The following is a 22,871-nucleotide window of genomic DNA, read 5'->3' on the forward strand; positions in this document are numbered from 1 at the left end:
CACGAATATTGATTTCGGGATGAAAATCGAGTCAAGAGATAGCTATTCATTCATTCATTCAAATAATTTATTTCGGTATATTACATCCATATACAAAATTATAAAATTAATAAGCGCACACATACATACATTACATTCACAAATAACTGACATAAACAATTAAATAAATTCAAATAAAATGAATTAAATTATATACAAATTAAATTAAATTTATAAAGACAAATAAAATAAAAATGACTAAAACTAGACTCAATTAAGTAATAATGTACCTAACTTACATGTAAGTTCGTCCAGTGGGTTTGAATGGGACAGTTCAAACTATTTCCTACAATGACCAGGATGCTGTTAGCCCCCGCGTACACATCGCTACAGGGAGACCCTTTGTCTAACAACGACATGAAAGCTATCAGTGCGCATCACTGTGCGCACACATTAACATTCCTGGTGTAAACAATACCACGGTAGTCCCATCAGCATCCTAAACGAATTATTATTTTAATTATTTTATTATATATATATATATATATTATATTATAATTATTATACTGAACCCACGAAGTGTTTAGGGTCCCCTTACTATTATAGTTCACCCAAAGGCTGTACGTGAAGAAGGTTTGACAATATTATTTAAAAAGCGTTAATTTGACCTATTTACTACAATGTGTGAACGTGTATTGCTTGCTAAATGGCACAAACTAGCAGATATCACTGTAAATGACATTATAGAAGATAAATAGATAAGAAACTCGTCAATCTGACTGAATCTTCCGTGACTTACAGATCCCATCTCCTAGCTCGATCTAAAGGGGCATGGAGCAAATTATCCGGCGGCGCAGGACGATGGATTTTCGAGCGATTCATGTCCCGGATTTACACTTACATATTCGCTTTAGCCAATATCTTGCACTGGTACGGTGGATTTGGACTCTTCAATGACACTGTGGCTGCTGTCGCGCCAAATGCTGCTCATCCTCACAGGTTAGAAACGATATTTAAGTTTCAGGTTTTAGTACATGACCATATACATATACCTGTCTAAATAGACGCTGCCAATGTATCTACTTCGCGTGCCCAGTGAAAGCTATAAATGCTTAGTAGCGCTGCTACGCACTACGCGCCCGGTCGTATTGTACTTAAAGATTAGTTGAAAACGCGAAAAATACCTAATTGCGCCATTAGAAACTGCAAAGACGCCACAGCTGTGAGAAAGTACATAAACTGGGACGTTTGCTTCCATAGCGTAATTTTGTAATCAGAATATGCATAATTTATTTTAAAATAAACTATTTTTATTTTCAATGAATTTCGAGAAAACAAATATGCAAACGAGTGTATGCCGCGTGATTCATAATACATTGTGGCTTTCACTTGGCGCTGTGTTTCTCTTGTGATACTTCTTTAGTAGGCAATGAATATCGAACGAGTGATACTTTTGTATAATGCATTTAGTTTCGTGGTAAGGCCGCTTCATGTTTTTGATAAAATTTTACGATTAAGTAATCGTAAAGTCAATGGATTATGAGATTTAGGAAACAAAGGGATGATAATTCTTAAGACCTTAGAAAATATAATTGTAAGTCAATGGAAAATGCTATAAAAATATTCTTCAAGGTTTGTCTATTTTTTTTTCCAAACACGTATTATTAATAAAGGTCTTATTTATTTTATTCTCATGCATATGGCTCACGTATGGAGTCTCGCAGGACGCATTGCAGGATTGCAGGATGGCTTGCACGTTACGACTACATTCATAATCCCGCATTACGCGGCGGACGGCTAGGCAGACTGTAATGCAGGATAATGATGCCCCCTTTAAGGGACCCACTCATTATCCTGGAATGCTGTCTTGCTACCAATGGTTCTTTGAGGCTTGCAGGCATGGGTCCAGTACAGGTGCATTTACGGCATACAACCTTAGTCTTAATATATCTCTTTTTAGGTGTCTCTATAACATCAATAGAAATATAAATGAGTTATCAAAGCCATAGATGATCTTTTACAGAAATACATAAACACTTAAATAGAAATTTAAAACAGCCAATTAAGAAAAAAAGCAATGCATTTAAAAAGCAATGAAGTTAAAATAAATTTTAGTCACGTTATTAACCGTCTTCTAAAAAAGGAGGAGGTTCTCAATTCGATTTTTTTTTGTATGTATGTTTCGCGACAACTCCGGTATTTGTGAACCGATTTTGATGACTCTTTTATTGTTGGAAAGAGGGTACCTCCATAGTGGTCCCATTTAATTTTGAAGAAAATCATCCACCTCTAAGATTCTTCTAGATTCATTTTTATAAATAGTGCCTGAATTTTTTTATAAGGAGCAATAATTTAAATGGTTGATTTTGCTATTCTCCAATTCAAGGCGTTTTTTTCTCTCAATATACTTTGAGTAGTGAGAACCGATTTGTATTATCTCCTGTGCCAAGTTCCATATAGTGGCAAACTAGGGGATGAATCCGGGTTTGCGCACTTTCCGGTAAACGATTTCAATAAAACTTGGCAAATAGATGTAATTCCACGTACTTTTGAGGTCGGCTTACTAACAAACGACTCAATATCGTTACCAAGCACAAGGAGCTTTGCAATGTATAAATTAATTAATATCTTTTAAAATTTTATTTTTAACATTTAAAAATGGTGGCAAATCGTGTGGTATTTAAACAGTCATGATCAATTCTTTCAGGCCAGCGTTGTACTTAGCGATGACGATCGCATTTTACATACTCCTAGTCTGTTTGAGGTCTGCCAGAAACCTCCTCGCTTCGCCGTACTTCATAGTCACAGACGGCAAAGAGGCAACTTACCTTTTCACTACGCGTTTTAAGAAGTCTTTAAATGTAAGTATGTTTATGTGTATACTATCTTTCTTCCTACCATACTCATCACTTGTTGCTAATATAGTCCATTGATGTATGGTTTTTGCAGTCCCCGTAAAGTCAAAGTCGTAAGAGATTAACTCTTAACACTATACCATAGTCAACTTATCGCTTTCGACACAGTGTACTGCTGAAACTTATTTACTGGAATTTTGCACAAGATGGTGCATGGCGGTATAACGTGGTCAGAGGCACTGGCCCTCATCAATGTAAACATTCCTCACAGGGAGCGCAGGTTCCCCATTGCAAAAACATTTGTTTCATGACTTGACCGTGACCAGAGACGTAGGGCCGTATTCTAGAACTCTATTCAATGCTCAAGTCAGGATTTGAGTATGGTTTAAAGCACTCGAAATCATATTCAAATCCCTGCCATTAGGGTCGTATTTCCAGTGCTTGTGTTTCCAGTGCAATCCTGACTTGAGCATTGAGTAGATTTCTAGAATACGAAAAAAATACTAAGCAGTTCATTCGCATGTGCAAGCAATTGTTTTGATCTTTACATCCCTTATAATTAATTATTGTTATAAGTTTACATTTTTAATTATGTTTTTTTAACTCAAAATTTTTAGTGCTGTATACACCTGTAGTGTGGCACCTTGTAAGATGAACTTATGTGTATTATTTTCTAAGATTGTTTGTGATGGCTTATTCTCAATTGTCATCACTGGCTTTGTTCCCTCTGGCGACAAATGGCTAATAAAATATAATATAATATAATAATTAAAAATCACAGAAATAGTCACATCATCACTGGTAACAAAGCCAATGGTGACATCTGGGAATAAGCCCTTTCAGAAGTATATTATTCGCTATCTATCATATTATAATATAGTCAACGTGTTCTACTTACTTTATCAATTTTTTCGATCTAGATTGTTTCAATTTTAATGAGTTGCACTAATTAATTGGAAAACAAATTACACATTTATAATGTTGTTATTTTAAAGTTTGTTGTATATTATGATGTTTTACTGCCATGTTAGTCAATTATTTTTTGTAAAATTATCCACTCTACTAGTTCGTTATAATTATTATAACAAAGATCGAAACGGTAAGAAAAATTCATTCGATCTAGTTGCATTCGAACCAGCATTCTCAGGCAATCCGTGCCTATGACTATTATTAGTAACTTTATAATGTTTCTGTTAGTAGTTTGGCCCTTAGATTAGTTTAACTTAGGTTTAATTTTATAAAATTTTTGTGGCATAGCAGTTAATGTGACGTATTAAATAAATAAATAAGTAACAATTATATCCTATACCAACACAAAACTAATCAGGTAATATGATTGACATTTCGGGATCCAGTTTTATAGAAAAAGATAGACGGATAATAACTTGCACCTCTCTGAATATTTTCTAAGTCAATGATGAAAAATTTTCTTTAACCTCATGTTAAAGAAAAACGTGCACGAAATTTAAAATGTATTTTTTTCTGATACCAAGTGCCGTGCGTCATAAGCGACACGCCTATTCAGTGATTCAGTGTCGCAGTACCATTCAGAACTATAAACCGCAAAGATCTGAGGGGCACTGCCACTACGCGTGACCCTGAGACATAAGTTGCCAAGCCCCACGTAATGTGAAACTGTGAAACCAACGTAACGCTGCTGGTGAAATTACAAGAATATGAGACTTGTCAACTTACATCTCGGGGTGACGGGCGCAGTGGCAATGTCGTCCAGATCTTTGCTGTAAATGAATAGGCATGTCGCTTACTACCAGGCATACGACTTGTTCGTCCCGTCCCTTGATATCATAAAAAAAATATTAAAAAGAAAAACAAATTGAAATCGTTACCTCTCACCGGACACCACGAAACTATTTCAAGCATCAAATATGAAATGGGATAGTATTATTTGATCCTCAAATATACAATTGATCTATTGTAAATTTTTCCGTCTATATTAGTTGATCGAAAGAAAAATTGTAATGAACTACATTCTAGGTAACACTACCATTGTGTTTAAACATAATTTAATATTTGGTGTCCAAAATTAATATTTGATCCTGTTTTTTTAATATTGGTCTATTCTTTTATCGATTGATGACATTATTTTTTTGATCTTCGAATAATTCTTGGTTCTGCATTCAGTAGGTTAGGTTAGGTTAGTATAGGAAAAAGCAGCACGAGCCAAGCGAGTGAGCGTGCCGCGGTTTTTTTGCGGCCGGCGAGTGCCAGAAGCCAATTTCCTAGCGTTTCCGAACATGTTATCAGGTCAAATTATATTATAATTAATATAATATTAGTATACAAATATAATCCACATTTACTTAGTTTTAAAAGCAAGTATCAAATTTTATTTTTAGTGTTAATTTTTGTTAGTTTTGAGGCCCAACATAAACCTATCAAAGTTTATATTAGAATTCAAACTTTTTTTGCGTACCTCAGAACAGTTGAAAATATCGATTGATTTAATTGGTTTTGTTTGTTGTCTCAGAGAAAAAGGATCAATTTTTAAAAATGCTGACCGTTTAGATTATTTGCTTGCTGTCTTTGCAAATTTAAAATGATCATTTAAATACCTGCCATATGAAATACATTAAGTACTGTCAGATATTTCAAATACCAATTACATTATACATTATTAGATAGTAATTGAAATATAAATACAAAACACATTTCATTACAAGTAATTCAATACTGCCCAGCCCTAAACAGTCTCTTGCAAACATGTTGTAAATATATTTTAATATGTACTATATTTTGTACTAAATAAATAAATTATTGTTAATATTATTATTTATGTTAGATCTTAAAACAATACTGAGTTTGTGCAGACTATAATAGAAAAATAGGTGGACAGAAAATAAATTAAAGATAATAAGTGAAGTGGAGTAAGATTAACGTTCTGCATCTTTCCTGTAGATAGAGGTGTTATGTATAAAATCATAGGGTTGTCAAGTAAAGCAAGTTCCAGAAATAAAACTCCAATTCAGTGCATTAATTTCAAAGACATTCTAATAATTTAAGTGTATAGAATCAAGGTCTTAATGATATTATCCACTTCTGCGTCGAAGCGGTCTGTTAGGAAGTAGATACTTGACGTTCCCTGTCTAGTCCCGATTTGCTGAGCATTACGTCGATTAGCGTGAGGGTCACTCTAATCCTAATGGGTATATGAATATAGCCGTTGGTAATCGATGGACGCTAGCTCGAATCAATCAGGTATTTTGTAAAAGAGAAACCCTCCACAAAATTTAATCCAGAAAGTTAATCCAATCTTCGAAATAGAAATTGATGATAGATCATCCTTTGTAAAAAATAACTTTGCATAACTACTTTGCATAACTATTGAGAATGTAACAATCACGCAGAATTCTATTAGCTATAAATGCGTGTCAAACAAGTATTAGAAATAGTTATCTCACATTCCCAGTCATAAAATCATACGCAGTGGCCGGTGGGCAAACAAGGAGAGTAAGTACGTCACGGCGCGGGACGCAGTGATAATGCAATTACAGGCGTAATCTCCTGGCCGGCCATCGGCAGCCCTCCGCACTCCTGCACCAGACATGCGTGGAAGCACAGCCGGGCTCGCCGACACGCTCGCGAGCGGCTCGCGCGCTTATTCCGCGTTCCTCGGGATCGCGGACGTACTTTTCGCCAGCATTGTAGTTGCGCCTTCAGTGGTTACCTACTGGAAATCAACATGGACCCTCATGGACTTATACGTGTTAACACACAACCCTGTAGCTAGTGCGGGAGTGTGTGCCGCTTTTGGATTGTGCTGTGGACTTTCATTTTGCGTGTTCCAATCTCAGTTCAGTAAATATCTGAGGCCAGATAGAGGGAGGCTGACTTACTATGTGTTATCTAGGGTTTATACAGAGGTGGCGGGTGTCGCTTGCGTCGGTGCATGGCGTGGGTTGTGGAACCTGTTGAATGAATGTACGGGGGACAGTGCCAAGACGCTTCTGTCAACTACAGCTGCCGCTACCATGTCGTTGGCTGCTTTAAGGGTGCTCAGGAACATATGCGCAGCACCTTTCGCTATAGCCATCGACTCGCCCCAGGACTACTTTGACGTGCCAACCATGTTTCGCACGGTTGGTATGACTAATTCCAATCGTTACCGCTATGTTAATTTTTAGTTTAACAGAATGAGTTACGTGAAACTGTAATTACGCTTATGTAAATGTGTGTGTGTGTGTGTGTGTGTGTGTGTGTGTTCTCAAATCCTTTGTTGAAAAAATAACAACGGCAAATATACTTAAATTTCGGGTAGCAACTCAAACCAATAACTCCAATGAACACTACGTCTATTTAATTTTTGGTCATTTTCTTTTTTGTATTTTTTGTTTCTTTTTTCTTCACAAAATTTCTTTTTTGAAAACTGTTTACATTCAAAACAGGAAATTACCAAACATGTAATTGGCGTAGTGTTCATTGGAGGTATCGAGACATTGCTAATAGTTGTTACCCAATTAGTGGAAATAGTTACTCCATACACATATAATCAAAAACCTATTTTTGTATGTTGTTCGTAAAACTTTAATACATAATTTGAGAACATAACAACACAATTTTTAGCTACAAAATTGCGTCAAATTCCAATCAAAGTCGCCATGTGTACGAATAATAAACATCTAAAGGTCAGGTCTAAAACCGGGTGGATTACAAATATCGCTGTTTCAGGTACGGAAAAAAAAATTATAATTCCAGTGAAACCTGTGAAGTCAATATCACAAAAAGTATTTTATCGCAATCACCTCGACTTTATGAGTGAATGAATATTGTTCCGAAGATAATTTATGTATTATAAGAATTGTGAGTAATATGAAAATAATAAGTGTAACCCACTTTCATTAACCGGCAGAATGCATTTATTCATATCTCATTTGGTAAGTAATTATTATACAGCTACAAAAGAGACATTGAAAATAAAACTTTTTTAATAATAAAACGTTTCGGATCTACAATCGCATATATTTGATTTTTCAAACAAAACAAAGTTTCGCGTTCTTTACGGGTTCCTTGGCCATGGCTGAGATGACTGCCTGGCATGACTAATACCTAGTTAGTCTTGGATCATGGAAAAATATCCATTTTGAAAAAATAAAATTTTTAGAAAAATAAGTATTTTTCTCGATATTTTTCCTTCAATTTTTTCCACATTTGACGTTGACACCTGTCAAAAGTAGAAGTTACTGGATTGAGCCAATAAAAAGGCTTTTTTGGCTGTTGTGAAATTATTTTAAATTTTTAGAACGTAATAATGGGTCTTCGAAATTATATATTTCCAATTTTTCGGGAGTTTTTCTGGAAAAATTTCCACTGTGTGAAATGTTTCGGAAAATTACCCAACAGTTTTAGTCAACAATTTTAAATACTTAAATAATAAAAAAATACTTTAATTTCCAATTAGTAGTGCTATTGCTATATATTGGAAATTCTAAGAACTTAATGCAAAAGAGACGTAAAAAGTATATAGTAATAATATTACACTATGGTGCGGTTATGGTTACTTAGACAATTATTTTTTTCTACTAAGTAGGTACCTATACTTAATGGTAATATTGACGAGGTTTTGATGCCATACTCCACAAGTTTGTTCGTAAAGCTCAGTTGGTAAAGCTGTTGCCCTAGATTGGCAAAATAGACACAGGTTTGAAAAATATCAGTTCGAAGGAATTTTTCTTTGTTATTAACCGACTCTAAAAAAGGAGGAGGTTTTCAATTCGGCCGTGTTTTTTTTTGTATCTTACGCGATAACTTTCGATTTTATCGATTTGTGAACCGATTTTCATGATTCTTGTTTTGTTGGAAAGAGAGAGAGAGAGATTTAAATTTGTAGAAAATATTCCAACTCTAAAGGGTGGCAAACTAGGGGATGAATCCGGTTTCGCGCACTCTCTGGTAGACGTATATCCACGAACTTTTGAGGTCAGTTTTTTAGTACTTTTTACTGAGATTATTAATAATCTATACTTATTGTTCTAGTAACCTATACACTACTATACGTGAATCAACGAAAGTTGATGTCATATTTTGAGTGAGTGCTGGTCCAATAATATATAGTTTTATTATGATAGTGTAGCGTTAGGTTTTAACTACAAAGTTTCAAATATTTCATTAGTTATTGTACGGGAAAGTGACTTTCTGAGCCCGGTTATGTGGGAGCCGTCTTTGGCTGAGATTTATAAAACGAGTTATGATTTCGGCTAAACAAAGTTGGCGAGCTAAGCAACTTTTTAACCGACTTTAAAAAAAGCAGGAGGTTTTCAATTCGATTGTATATTTTTTTGTATGTATATTACGCGATAGCATTTGTGAACCGATTTTGATGATTCTTTTTTGTCGGAAAGAGGGCACCTCAGTAGTGATCCCGTTTAAATTTTAAGAAAATATTCCACCTCTAAGTGTGGCAAACTAGGAAATGAATCCGGTTTCGCGCACTTTCTGGTAACCGATTTCAATAAAACTTGGCAAATAGATTTATAAAACCAACTAAAAACTTGCTTAGTTCACCATTATTGTCAAGTCCGCGTTCGTTTTTTAAATATCAGCCTACTACTACAATAAGAAGTAATAAGTTGAGACCAGCCGCAAATTGTTTGCGTCTGCCGCATCTCTCAGACGGTTACGTAATTTTTTACCTATTGCCACGAAAACTGCGCTTGCCCAAACTCTTCTTCTTCCAATTCTTGATTATGCTGATGCCTGCTATCTGGATTCAACCGAAGAACAGCTCAACAAACTCGAACGTCTACAAAACTTTTGCATCCGTTTCATTTATGGTCTGAGGAAATTTGATCATGTTTCCATTTATCGCAATGAGCTGAAGTGGTTACCCATTAGACTTCGCCGGAATGCTCATATTCTTAATCTTCTCTATGGCATCTTATTCATTCCTCACACACCACCTTATCTTAAGGAGCGATTTGAATTCGCCCATCAATACAACCCCCGACTTCTGCGCTCTTCTTCAACTCTCCAACTTAAGATGCCATTGCATACCTCCCAGTATTACGACAAGTCCTTTACTGTTCAGGCTATTCGTTTGTGGAACGCTTTACCTTTGTCTATTCAACAAGCGAAATCATTGAATATATTCAAAAATATGGTAAAAGTACTACCTTAATTTAGTGTGACCTGGACTGCTTAGGTATTTTTATGTTTTGAAATTACGTTTTAGAAATTTTTATATTTATAAGTATAAGAATATATAGTAGTTTACGATATTCATATATATGTATTGGTTTTATTATTTATTTATAAATATATGTATATTTGCATTTATTTATCAATTTTTATCTGTTGATTAGTAATTCTTCATACACCACCGTCTTTTTCCTGTGAATTATATCATTACTTCCATCCAAAGGTTGTCTGGCAGAAATCGCTTAAAGCGATAAGACCGCCCATTGTACCACCGCTTATTTTTAATTTAATTGTATTGTATTTGTTTCCTTTTTTGGTGTACAATAAAGAATTTTTGTATTGTATTGTATTGTATAAGAATCAAATAAATATTCCTCTATTTCCAGATACCTCTTACGTGAGGACGGTTTCGTGATTTTTCTCCCTTTAATAAATTCTATGTTGTTTCCAAATCTACCAACAGTATGCTTTTTGCTTTCATTGAAAACCTTTTAGTTTCATAAATTAACGTTTCTAATAGGCGCAATACTTCAGCCATTTTTCTTCTGATAGAATTAAGGGATCGTCAGTACAGCGTAGCTTTGTTTTTCTGCGCTCTTCTACTTTGAAGTCATTTTCCCACCTAACGACAATCTTGAGTATTTTGTATTATAGATATTGATTAACCTGATTTTCCCAGACGTACGATACCAACATCAGAGTCAAATATTTATTTTATTTATTCATTTAAATTGGGCAGCAAGACCCATATAATATATACCTTAAGGACTAACTTACTTTATAACATAATATAAAAACTAACTAATCTATACGAAGTGCACCCTATGGCGCAATCTGGTATGAAGTAACGGAATCGCCGATATGACACCCTTTGGCCAAAACTCCTCCTACGTGAATATAGATTTCAAATGGCAATCTGGTATTTAAAAATTACATATATATATATATATATATATATATATATATACACAAACTATATATAAAATATATATATATATAATAATTTAAGTATATATATAGACATACAGTCTCGTCGGTTCGGATTATTTTATTAGTATATCAGAATTTCTTATGGTCCTAACTAAGCCTGTTGGATCTTGGTAAAGTCCAATGCAAATTTCTTTCTACCGTTACCATTTTTCTCTTAAATGACGCATGGTTTAACGGATAATTGACTGTACTTTCAAAAGTGCCACTGATTAATATTTGTGTTAGTTATTTCAGTTATGCTTATATAGGCTTTGAATGAGGTGAACTAGTTGCGGCTCTTATTATATATATCTCGGTATTTTGCTTTTGAGTTCCCTTTTCTTCTTAACAAGGTGGCCAAGTGACGGAGTGAAGATATTTGTGTTTTCCATCCGTTACTCTCATCTCTGGACTGTATTCGCACTTTCCATCAGGCGCGGTGCAGTCATTTTGCCGAGTCACAATAAAAAAAAAAATAAAAAAAAGTCATCCATCTTTTAGGCGTTACGTGTTGTAGCTGTGGAATCTACTAATTGTCTATTGAATTCTAGCAATCTTGAATTGAATAACATGCTATTGTGAAAGCCAGAACTGTTCTTGAAATGTTTTTTTCTTCGATAATCGGACTAGTGTTGTACACATATGCACACAGTGAGATAAGACGGCTTTGCTCAGTCATACTACACATACATACGCCAACACACGCAAATTTGCGCATATATTGTTGCGATCCACTTATCATTGTGACAAGTTCAAAACAATTAGTTATAATTATTAACACAAAGATCGAACACAAAGGAAATTTCGTTGATCTGACTAAACTGGTTGAGTGAAGAAAAACTTTCATAGATTTGTCACAGATGGCGCTACGGCGAAAAGTCCATTAAAATAAAATAAAAAATCTGTTATGAACGTAATAGAAAAATTCATAAGGCCTACTGGCTCGATCTGTAGCTCAGTTGGTAGAGCGGTCGCCCTGGCATAACATAGACACAGTTTCGTGTCCTGTCAGATCGAAGGAATTTTTCTTAGTATTAGATAATAATTATTACAAACTAGTGGAGTAATTTATTAAAAATAAATGAACGTCATGGTAGTAAAACTGTACGTAAATTATTAATAAGTGTGACAATGCAATAAATAAATAAATAAATAAACATCATAGTATTAATTATGATCAATATTTCAAAACAATTGTTTCCAAGTTATCTTTATCATTAGTATTTTTTTCAAATAAACAAAATGTCCACCCCACCCGCCTATCAAATAAATAAAACAATATTTTTAGCAATGATTTTAACAGGAAATTTATTCTATTCAGTCAACCAAAGAGATTTCATTCATTGATTTTTTTGTGAAACGGGTTCTAAAAACTTCGTTTAATAAAAAAACGTTTAAGTAACTTCCGACTGTTTTTATGCTTGGTTAAAAACTGTACAAAAAAATTGCAATACACTTTTATCACATAAAAGATAATCAATTTCGTTTATTTTTTCTGTGATACGTTCAACACCGTCTATTAGTTCTCATTCTCATCTGTTTAGATTTTACGTTGTGGCAAAAAAATGAATGAATGAATAAGAACGTTCGAAACGTTGCTATTGTTTCCGCAAAGTATTTTATTTTCATTTGAATATAAAAATAAGATTTTTGGTTTTTAAACGTCATCGTCAGCGTACTGGCAACGGCCTATTTGCACAATTTTTGTCGATAAATAAAAGACTACATGACATAAAACTAAAGGAATACAATGGTAATTAAATTAGTTGGCACTTTAAACTCGAGTGCTGGGAAGGATTTCAGCTTCACAAGGTTACCTTGACCCATGCGTGGAACATGGCTTTTTACTGTATTTGTATTATTTACTTTAGGTGTATTTATTATATTTGTGTTTTTTTTTAATATCAAATGACGGGACGAACAAGTCGTGCGCCTGATATGGTAAGCTGCACGCCTGTCCATAACAGTTGCAGAGTCCTCAGAGCTTTGAATCGCAAAGATCTAGCACTGCGCCCGTCGCCCTGAGACATAAGTTGACAAGTCCCATGTGCCTGTAATCTCACCTGCACCCTTAGGGTACGTTCCCATTATGACGTAACGTTTATTTTATCGTTGAACGAGATGACGACAATTTATCGGTTCACGGCAGCCGCCTTGTCGTTTGCACGACAGAAACGTTTGAAGCTGCAATTATCATGACGTTTTATTTATCGTCTGATGACTGTCTTTCTAGATCTTCCCATTGTCACGACAGTTTGTCGGGATGTGAATGGGACGTTCACGTCTAAAAAGTCGTGAACGACAGTTAATCGTGTTGTTCTATGTGTAAACAACTTCATTTAAATGTACAAGCCACGGCACTTTAAACTGCACGACTCAGTCGTCACGACATAATTGGACCGCGTCCTTACCCTTCAAAACCGGAACACAGTAATGCTGACATTACTGCTTGGCGGCAGAAATAGGTAAGGTGGCTTCTGGCTGGTACTTGACTGGACGAACTCTTTCACAAGGAGCTCTACTGCTCCTGTTGTGAATGATATATTTGTCAAACAATCGTGTTGATAGTTAGTGTGATATGTATTTGCCTTGTTTGCCTATTCAACAAATACAGCAAACACCAAATAGGGTCGGTCGGTTTCTCGACGCACATCAAAGAGGTCACAAGGAGGTCAAATAGGCAAACAAACCATTCACACTACGATCATATTATTATTCTAACTGCTGTGTTTGTTATTTTACTCCTTATTTGGCTCCATGTGTACACGATCGTAATTATCAGTATTTGTATGTTTGTTGCACGTCAAATAAAGATTCAGGTAAAGATTCGTTCGCATTCAGCCCTACAATATTTTATTTATATCAATGAAATGATGATATTTTACTTATTGTTTGTTGTAATTATTATTATTATTTTTTATTTATATATTTCAAATTAGCAAAAGAATTACTTTTCCTTAACTATTAAATTTTCTACATAATAAAGTATACATAATTTAACCACTCAATCATAATGATTTGAATTTACCACCTCGCAACCAGAGGATTGTGGGCTCAAATCTGGCATCTAAAGTTTTTCGGAATTTATGGGCGAAATTTAATTTAAAATTTACTATGGGTTTTTGCGGTGAATGAAAACGTCATGTGGAAAGATAATGATGTGTGTGAAGTTCCGAACCCGCATTAAGCCCGCGTGGGAACTACAACCTAAGCCTTCTCATTGTGAGAGGAGACCTGTTTCCAGTAATGGGACTATAATATAGGCTAACCACTATTTTAACCATCAATCACCAGGTTTGAAACTACAGAATTCACAGTACTATGAGTACAAATTCTGTGCACTAACCCTATCTCTCAAGGAGCTCTACTGATTCTTTAAGTAGCAGTAGAGCTCCTTGTGAAAGAGTTCGTCCAGGCAAGTGCTGCCACCTTACCTGTTTCTGCCGCCACGCAGTAACGTCAGCATTACTGCGTTCCGGTTATGAAGGGTGCTGGTGAAATTCAGGCACATGGGAATTGTCAACTTATGTCTCAGGCAGGGTGACGGATACAATGGCTGTGCCCCTCAGATCTTTGCGATTTAAAGCTCTGAGTGGTACAGCAACTATTATGGACAGGCGTGTAGCTTACCATCGGACGCACGACTTGTTCGTCCCGTCACTTGATATTATATAAAAAAAAACCAGAATAACCGGGCCGGAACCAATTCAGAAAAGAAATTTTTAATTGGCCGTAACGGGAGTCGAATCTAGGACCTTCTCATCCACCGCCTACCGTGCAAACCGTTACTCCACCGAGATCGTCAGCTTTTAATGATTGATATTACTTATAACTTTTCGAAAGCTTTTCAGTTGTGTTGAATAGCAAATTGTTCTGAAATTTAATCCTGATTGAGTTAATGCCTTTACTTTCAAATTTGTGATTTTAGGAAATAAGGCTTTCAAGTTTGTGATTTTAGGCAAGGCCAAACGTTCAAGAGGGGTTCGATCATTTTTTTAAATTCCTTGCTTACACGGTAAAGAAAGAAAATTTTACTTGACGGTAAGTCTAGTTACGGCAGCAAAAGGAGCTAATTTCACGGTTCACTGAGCGGTGTGAAAGTAACTTAGAGCGAAAAATAAACGAAAATGATCCGTCATATATTTTAATCACGATCGCGGTAGTGCGAGTGCGCAATTTTGTTGTAGTATATTGTATTGCCACGCCAAAATTAATTTTATTCCACAAATCCTCACGAACCAAAAAAGAGTATTTGCTATGCAGTGGGGATTTGTTGAAAAATCCCGACGTGTAACAAGTATACATTAGTGGGGATTTCTGGGATAAAATTCAATAAAATTTCAGGAACCCCCCAGTGGGGATTTTAGTGGAGATTTGTGGATCATATCAAAATGAAGTAATTAGTATGAAATTCGTCGTCGTTGTAGTCGTCGCTCTACTATTAATTGAAGCTATCAGCGCAAAAGTAGTGTAACCACGTGAAATGCAAAGTTTATTGAATATCACGATGTTTTGCTACAATGATATTCCATTATTTTCTGTATATAACTTAAAAATAATTGTGTACTAAAGTACTAATAGTAATGCTAAAGCATCACTTACAGCATAGGTTCACAAACTTTGCCTCACCGCCCACTTAGTTAAGATAAAAAAATTTCAAATCCATCCACCACAATGACTAATTGAAAACACATATTTTTTATATTCATATAACACAAAAAATTACTAGGAAAAAAAATACATATGCATATATTATTATTATGTAGTGTAGTTTATATAGATCATTTAGGTTTTTTTTAAATGCGGTAGCACCCACGCCCCCAATTGCTTCCGAGGACCGCCCTGGGACTCTTCAGCGCCCAACGGCGGTAGGGACCACTTTGAGAAACTCTGATTTAAAGTAACATCGTAGAACAAAAATTAAACGTGTGTTACACCATTTTTGCGCTGATATTATGCCTCAAATACAAGCTAAAGATTAGGCAACGAAAATGTACACTGCCATTTTGAAAATTTCTATTTAGAAATGTTGCAGACAATTTCTCTTATAAACATGTGTGTATGCATGGTTAGTAAAGGCAGTTGTAGTAACCGTTACACGGTCCTATTCTAGTTAGAGAAGTACGCCACAATTGATTAGGCTGACTCAATGCGGGTTAGGGAGTTAACAAGACTTTGAGAGTGTTGTGAACCTTCTACGACAAGCAATTTAATCATAGTACTAGATTGTTTTTAACAGCACAAGTTCACAACCAGCTTTGTTTACAGAGCAGCCGCGAGACGGCGCTTTACGTGCTAGACTGCGTGTTTTCCGTCTCTGTGGTGGGTTCACTGGTTGTGTTCGTATGGCGAGGCACCTGGGCGCTGCTTGACATCTTCCTCTTCCCTGAAGAGCCTGTCAAGTCCTACATTTCTTCTTTGGTAAGTCAGTAAATAAGTATTTATTATATTTAAAAAAGTCGATAAAAATAACGACGTATTTTTGTTAATTAAAAGATGATTAAAAGAGTTTCCTAAAACACGTCACTGTGTTCCTGAACACAATAACGTGAGTGCATTTATGAAATAATTCGAATTATTTTATTAAATATTACATCTCAAAATGTTACATAACAGGTACAAAGGCCATTTGGCAAAAAATAATTATTTAAAAGCAATATAAAATATGACGCTACTTAAACTTTTGGTACGTCAGTAAATAAGTACTCTATTTATTTTAAATGGATATCATAATGTTTTTACTACTATAATATTCATTAATTTTTATGAAAATACTCCATCAGTTTGTTATTATTATTGATACAAAGATCGACACACAAAGAAACGACGGACAAATACACAGAAATTTTCGACGACGTCTGTAACTACAGTGAGGCAGTGCGGTGGTTCGAGTCCAGACAGATCGAAAGATTTTTTCTTCGTGTTTGTTCGTACTTTTTATCAATACTAATAACAAAGTATTTACTCTGCAATTTGTAGTTACTCTACATAATTTACATTGTAGAATTTATCATCGTGTTATAAGTACGACTTATAAATACATAGTTTATCTTGTATCCTTATCACCTAAACAAAAACAATTGTAAAGTAGGAATAGCCAATTCATATAATTGTTATTTTTTTTAATATAAATACTACCGACCTCAAAAGTCCGTGGAATTACATTTATTTGCTAAGTTTTATTGAAATCGGCTACCGAAAAATACGCGATACCGGATTCATCCATACCGGATGCCACCCTTAGAGGTGGTATATTTTCTACAAATTTAAATAGAACCAATACTGAGATTAGACCTGTGTCGGTCGATCATTTTTGATAACCCAGGTTGATCATAACCTATGCGTAATGTGATCGGGTCAAATGATTCGATCATATGTTCGATCTTTTAACGGGTCACCCGTCGCACACGATACTTCCATAATAATATGGCGTTTAAAAGTGTCAAATTATACAATTAGCTTTTCTTTCTTTCCTGCTGATGGGTAATGTCTTAGAATAATAACGCATAGAATGATAGTTACATATCAAACGAACTGTCACAAGTGAGGCAAAAATCAAATTCATGTAGGCTAGTTTTAGCAGCAGGTTAATTTTCGGTTTTAGTGAATATTTATATCAAAATACAAGTTGAAACGCGTTACTTCCTTGTGGAATGTGATGTTAGTATCTATTTTATGTTTGTCTGACGTATTTTTACACTCATTTACCGCACATTTCGTCATTTTTAGCTAAAATTCTTGATCTGTTCGCGATGCAAGTTGACCTTGAGCAATGCAGGCCCGCCCGCTCGTGTAAGTCCTTTTGGCGCGCTTCAATTTGCCTTACTTAGCGTGTGTGGACTAGGTTTCTATGCGTTGTTATTCTAAGGGTAATGTGTATAAAGTTAAATGTAGTGTTAATGTTAATTTTTTTTATAGAAACGTAACACTTACAAAATAAAAATATATAAACAAAGACTTTTGAGCATTCAAAATCACTAATTTATTATTCATTAATATTTTAATATTAGCTAGTGCACTCATGAATAAACACAACATACCGAAAAACAGATTAAACTTACAAAATTACCATGTAATGGACACTACGCATTCATTGATCCGTTGATCTGTTAACCCGTTGCCCCGTTGACTCGTTGATCGATTGCTTGACTTTTTGATGTTCGACCCAAACAAAAAGTGAGAAGGCGAACCGTGTCGTGATTAAGGACTTAGTGACACTGAGTAATAATTTCTAAAATTATAACAATAAATTCGAATATTGTGCGCATGACCCGTGAAACTCTAAAATGATCGGGTTATTTAGAAGATAGTGATTGGGTTATCGGGTCACAGGTGCTGTTCGAATGATTTCGATTCAATCGAAATCGGTTCACAAATGCCGGAGTAATCTCGTAACGTACAAAAAATAAGAATACAGTCGAATTGAGGACCTCCACCTTTTTGTTTGACGTTGGTTAAAAAGTGGCCCTCTCTTTTATTGTACCAATGAGGTAGATTATTTTTGGCGTCGTGCTATATGTGAGTTGCTGAAAAATTTCATTTATGGTTGCTTATTAAGCGGTTCGTTCATAGAATTATTTCATATAGTTGACTGTAAACATAATAACAATTTCATAAATAGGCGAAGTTTACCGCATTTAGGTCATATGGTGACCAACGCCCGGTGGTCGGTACTCGGCATTGAGTCAGTGACCACTTGTTACAATTGCCGTTTCCCGTGTCGTCGAGAGGTGCTCGTACTATTTTACAAATAGTTAAACGATACTGAATTTTGATTCGTCAATAAATAAGACAGGTATATCTCACTGTCTCTTCGTCATCATCATATTCAGCCCACATCAACCCACTGCGGGGTAATAGGCCTCTTCTTTATTGCACCAAAAAGTATAGGAAAACAAGGGAAAACAGTTATGTTATGGTGCTATTTTAAGGTTTTTCTACTTTATTCCATATTCTAAAGTTTCTACCCGTGTGCTTTTTCTGTTAATTATAATTTCATAAACCACATCATAAAGCGTTATTTTTACTTCTGAATCAAAATTCTGTTATCTATAGTACCTATGGTAAAAAATTTATGAGTATCAATTCAATACAAATTTGAACACAGTTAATAGCGACATCTCTAGCCGGGCCTGGTAGCTGTAAAGTTATCTAACTGGGTGACGAAATACTTTCATAGATTTCTCAGAGATGGCGCTACGGCTAAAAAGGCGTTGAAAAACCAACAAAAATCTGACAACATGCACATAGAAAAATTGGTGACGTCAGCTGGTTCGTTCCGTGACTTAGTTGGCATAGCGTCTGCCATGGATTACTAGAAGATATCGGTTCGAATCCGGCCGGATCGAAAGATTTTTTCTAAGCATTCGATCTTTGTATTAATAATTATAATAAATTAGTAGAATAATTTAATAAAAAATAAGTTAATATCAATTCTATACAAATTTAAAAAAGAACTAATTAAATGCAATATAAAATATCAGATATATGACAACGCTCTGCAGCCTCCTGGTTAAAATATAAGCGGTACTTAGCCTATCACGGACACTTCTTATTCTATATATCTTTTTGTTTTTTGTTTTGTAGCGTTTTTTTGGCTTCCGTTTGAGTTTGTTGTGAATTGTTAACAAATAATCTTTAAATGTTGGTTTTGTTTCATAATTTTAATTTACTCGTAGAAAAATTATTGTATGCAATCATTACATTAGTGGTCTTAAAATCTCAGACCACGAGACATTTTTAAGAACTGTCATACAATCATTGTATAAAACACTATTTGTGTACTCATGTCCAATTATAAGCCGTAATATGTTAATTTCCTTCTTCTAAAGATACAAAATGACAATCGCGTTGAATATCAAAGAGTGACCATGAAACAAATTGCAGCACGTGGGAGAAACAGGTGGACTGATATATACGTCTCCTTTAGTAAAAGGGAGCGAGTACAAATTGGCCAGTTTACCTCATTAGCCACAGTTCCTGTTCCAGTTCCTGTTCCCATGCACTTGTAGAGTTCACTTTGTTGTTGATGAACAATTTGAACTTTGAAAGCTAGTGTGACGTTCAGATTGAACAGTTAAAGCCCATATATTTCCGAAACCACATTACACTTTTTTTTATAATATCAAGTAACGGGACGAACAAGCATGTGCCTGGTGGTAAGCCACATGTCTGTCCATTTGCAGTGCCACTAAGAGCTTTAAATAGCAAAGATCTGAGGGGCACTGCCGCTACGCCCGTCACCCTGAGACACAATTTGACAAATCCCATGTGCCTGTAATTTTAGCAGCACCTTGTTTGTACATTGATTTCGATTCCCGGAAGTATAAATCCAGAAAACATTATTTTCTTAAAATTCTGGTCTTAGTATGTAAAGTAGAGCACCGAAGATATATAATTTGGTTGCTCTGGTATTCATTAACATCAGGTAACTGATGTGGCTGTCTGGCACATTATTTTAACTTCGTACTGGCCTTTAATATACACTGTTAGACCTCAGTTCTAAAGATATCGATTGTTCACTGGTAACAGAGCTATTACAATGCTTTTTCTTCTTCTTGAGGTTCCTCTCCTATCGGAGGTTGGACAGCATCATGGCAATCCCGACTTTAGGGCTGCCGCTCTAAAGAACGAGGTGGTACTGCAGCCGAACCATTCCCTTAAATTTTTCAATCAGGAGTGCCGCCTTCTACCAACATTTAGTTTTCCAGCGATTTTGCCTTGGATGATAAGCTGGAGTAATTTCTATAATAATAAATTATTGTTCCTCATAACATGCCATCATCATCACCATTATCCATAAGCTCCACTTTTTTTCTTCAGCTAATTGAGTATTTCAATATTTGCAACCCGGTCACACCACGATATTCTCAAAATACGGCGGTAAATCCACATCTCAAAAAAAGCTTCCTTGTCGTGTTTTGCTTGACAAACACAATGCTTAAGTCCATAAATTAGAAAGATATCTTAAGCCAGTTTGGTTATATAATTAGGTACTATCATTCTATCTTTTTCTATCGCACAACAGCAGAGCTCAATAACTTATATTGGGCAGCCGTGTACTTGATAAAAGATTTAGAGTCTTAACATACCATCTATGTCTCTCAACTGATACTTCCTCGTAACACCTTTATGGTATAGATGCCCGATGCTACGACGGTATGTCTTCGGTGTGTTTATAATTTGTATAATTTTTTTTTAATCTCTGCACGCCACACGTTTTTGAGGTTTTGCTAATAACATGATTTACATGTACAATGCGGATTCACCTTAAATGAAATAATATGTGGACGTTGTTATTCCTGGACCTCGTAGTTAGATACGATGATATCATTTTTTTTTCTGCAGACAGTGTTTCAGTCAATAATATGGGCAATTTTCGAATTATGAAGCGTTCGTCATTGTTATTAGTTACTTCTGGGACATTGGTAACAGTAGTTTCATTTAGGAATAAACGGTCAACTTCTCTCTACTAACTGTAGCTGTCTCCTGCCGAGAACAGAGTTATCTACATAAAAGGAGAGTTTGTCACAAACTATAACGAAAGTTGTTTTCAAAACGAACAAACAGCTCGTGGCCAGAAATTGAATACACGAAATAGAACAAAACTGTTGAAACCCATCGTTGTTATCTAGAATTTACTTTTTTAACCCATCCACAGTCACTTATCTTTGGAGACACACGATGTCCCTAAACATTTTGGTACTATAGTGTCCTAAAGCCCTACGTTGTCCCTAAAGATTTTGGTACTATAGCGTCCTAAAGCCACTTATTGTCCCTAACAATTTTAGTATCGTAGCGTGCTAGAAACACACTGTATCCCTATCGATTTGGGTACCGTGGCGTGCTAGAAATATACGGTATCTCCATTGATTATAGTGGGTATCCCTAACGATTTTGGTACCGTAGCGTGCTGGGAACACACTGTATCCCTATCGGTTTTGGTACCGTAGCGTGCAACAAACACAAGATATCCCTAACGATTTTGGTACCGTAGCGTGCTAGAACCACACAATGTCTCTAACGGGTAGCTGTGTTGTGATTCACCATTAAAAAAATTACGGACACCGTATGTCTCTACGATGCGTGACAGGTAAGGTAAGTAGCAGTTTAGCTGCTTGTGAAATAGTTAATCTAAGGAAGTACTGCCACCTTACTTATTTCTGCCGTTAATCATAATGCCCACATTACTGCATTCCGGTTTTGAAGAGTAAAGTTGTTGTTAAAAGTACAGAGTACATGAGAGTTTTCAACTTTATGTCTCAGGGTGACGGGCGCAATACCTCTTATATTTTTGCGACTTAAAACTCTAAATGACACTGCAATTACTATGGACAGGCGTAACGTGTTGTTTCCCACCAGGTACATGATATATTCGTTCCATTACTCGATATCATAAAAATACATGATTTATGAATGGGATTTAGTATTTAAAGCACAAAAGAAATGTATAAGAGCTATATTTAGCATTTCTCGCATGGACAGCTGTTTGCCCTATTTAAAAAATATAATATACTAACGGTGCCATCATTGTATATTCTAGAATCAGTACTGTTTGTCAAAACAAACCCTAATCTGTTCAACAAACTTATGGAAGTAAGACGTAGGAATAGAAGAAATAATGATGCAGTATCTATGATGCCACATAAAACGGCATTTATGTCAAAAAGTGTGCTCTGTATGCTGCCAAGATTATATAATAGAGTCCCAAAATCTATCCGTGAATTTCATGTAGATTTGTTTAAGAATAAATGTATGCAGTATTTAATTGATAAATGTTTTTATAATACAAATGATTATATGAATACGAGATGGATTTAGGGCCCAATTATAATTGTTTTTATATCTAGTAAGATTACATAAGATTACAGATGTATTTGACTAATTTATGTTATTATTCACTTTCATTCAGTTTTG

The 22,871-nt window shown here is 35.3% G+C and overlaps 1 protein-coding gene across 1 annotated transcript in view; it reads left to right on the forward strand.

Moving 5' to 3' along the window:
• The first annotated feature begins 330 nt into the window (after positions 1-330).
• LOC113227071 overlaps positions 331-22,871 on the forward strand; it is a 28,323-nt gene continuing 5,782 nt past the window's right edge. Inside the window, exons 1-4 of the mRNA XM_026459944.1 lie at positions 331-421; positions 738-978; positions 2,687-2,840; positions 16,224-16,376. Coding sequence (XP_026315729.1) covers positions 331-421; positions 738-978; positions 2,687-2,840; positions 16,224-16,376 — 639 coding nt within the window. The remainder of the gene's footprint in view (positions 422-737; positions 979-2,686; positions 2,841-16,223; positions 16,377-22,871) is intronic.

Source organism: Hyposmocoma kahamanoa, unplaced genomic scaffold (assembly GCF_003589595.1).
Source record: "Hyposmocoma kahamanoa isolate Upper Pololo Valley unplaced genomic scaffold, ASM358959v1 202, whole genome shotgun sequence".
NCBI lineage: Eukaryota > Metazoa > Arthropoda > Insecta > Lepidoptera > Cosmopterigidae > Hyposmocoma > Hyposmocoma kahamanoa.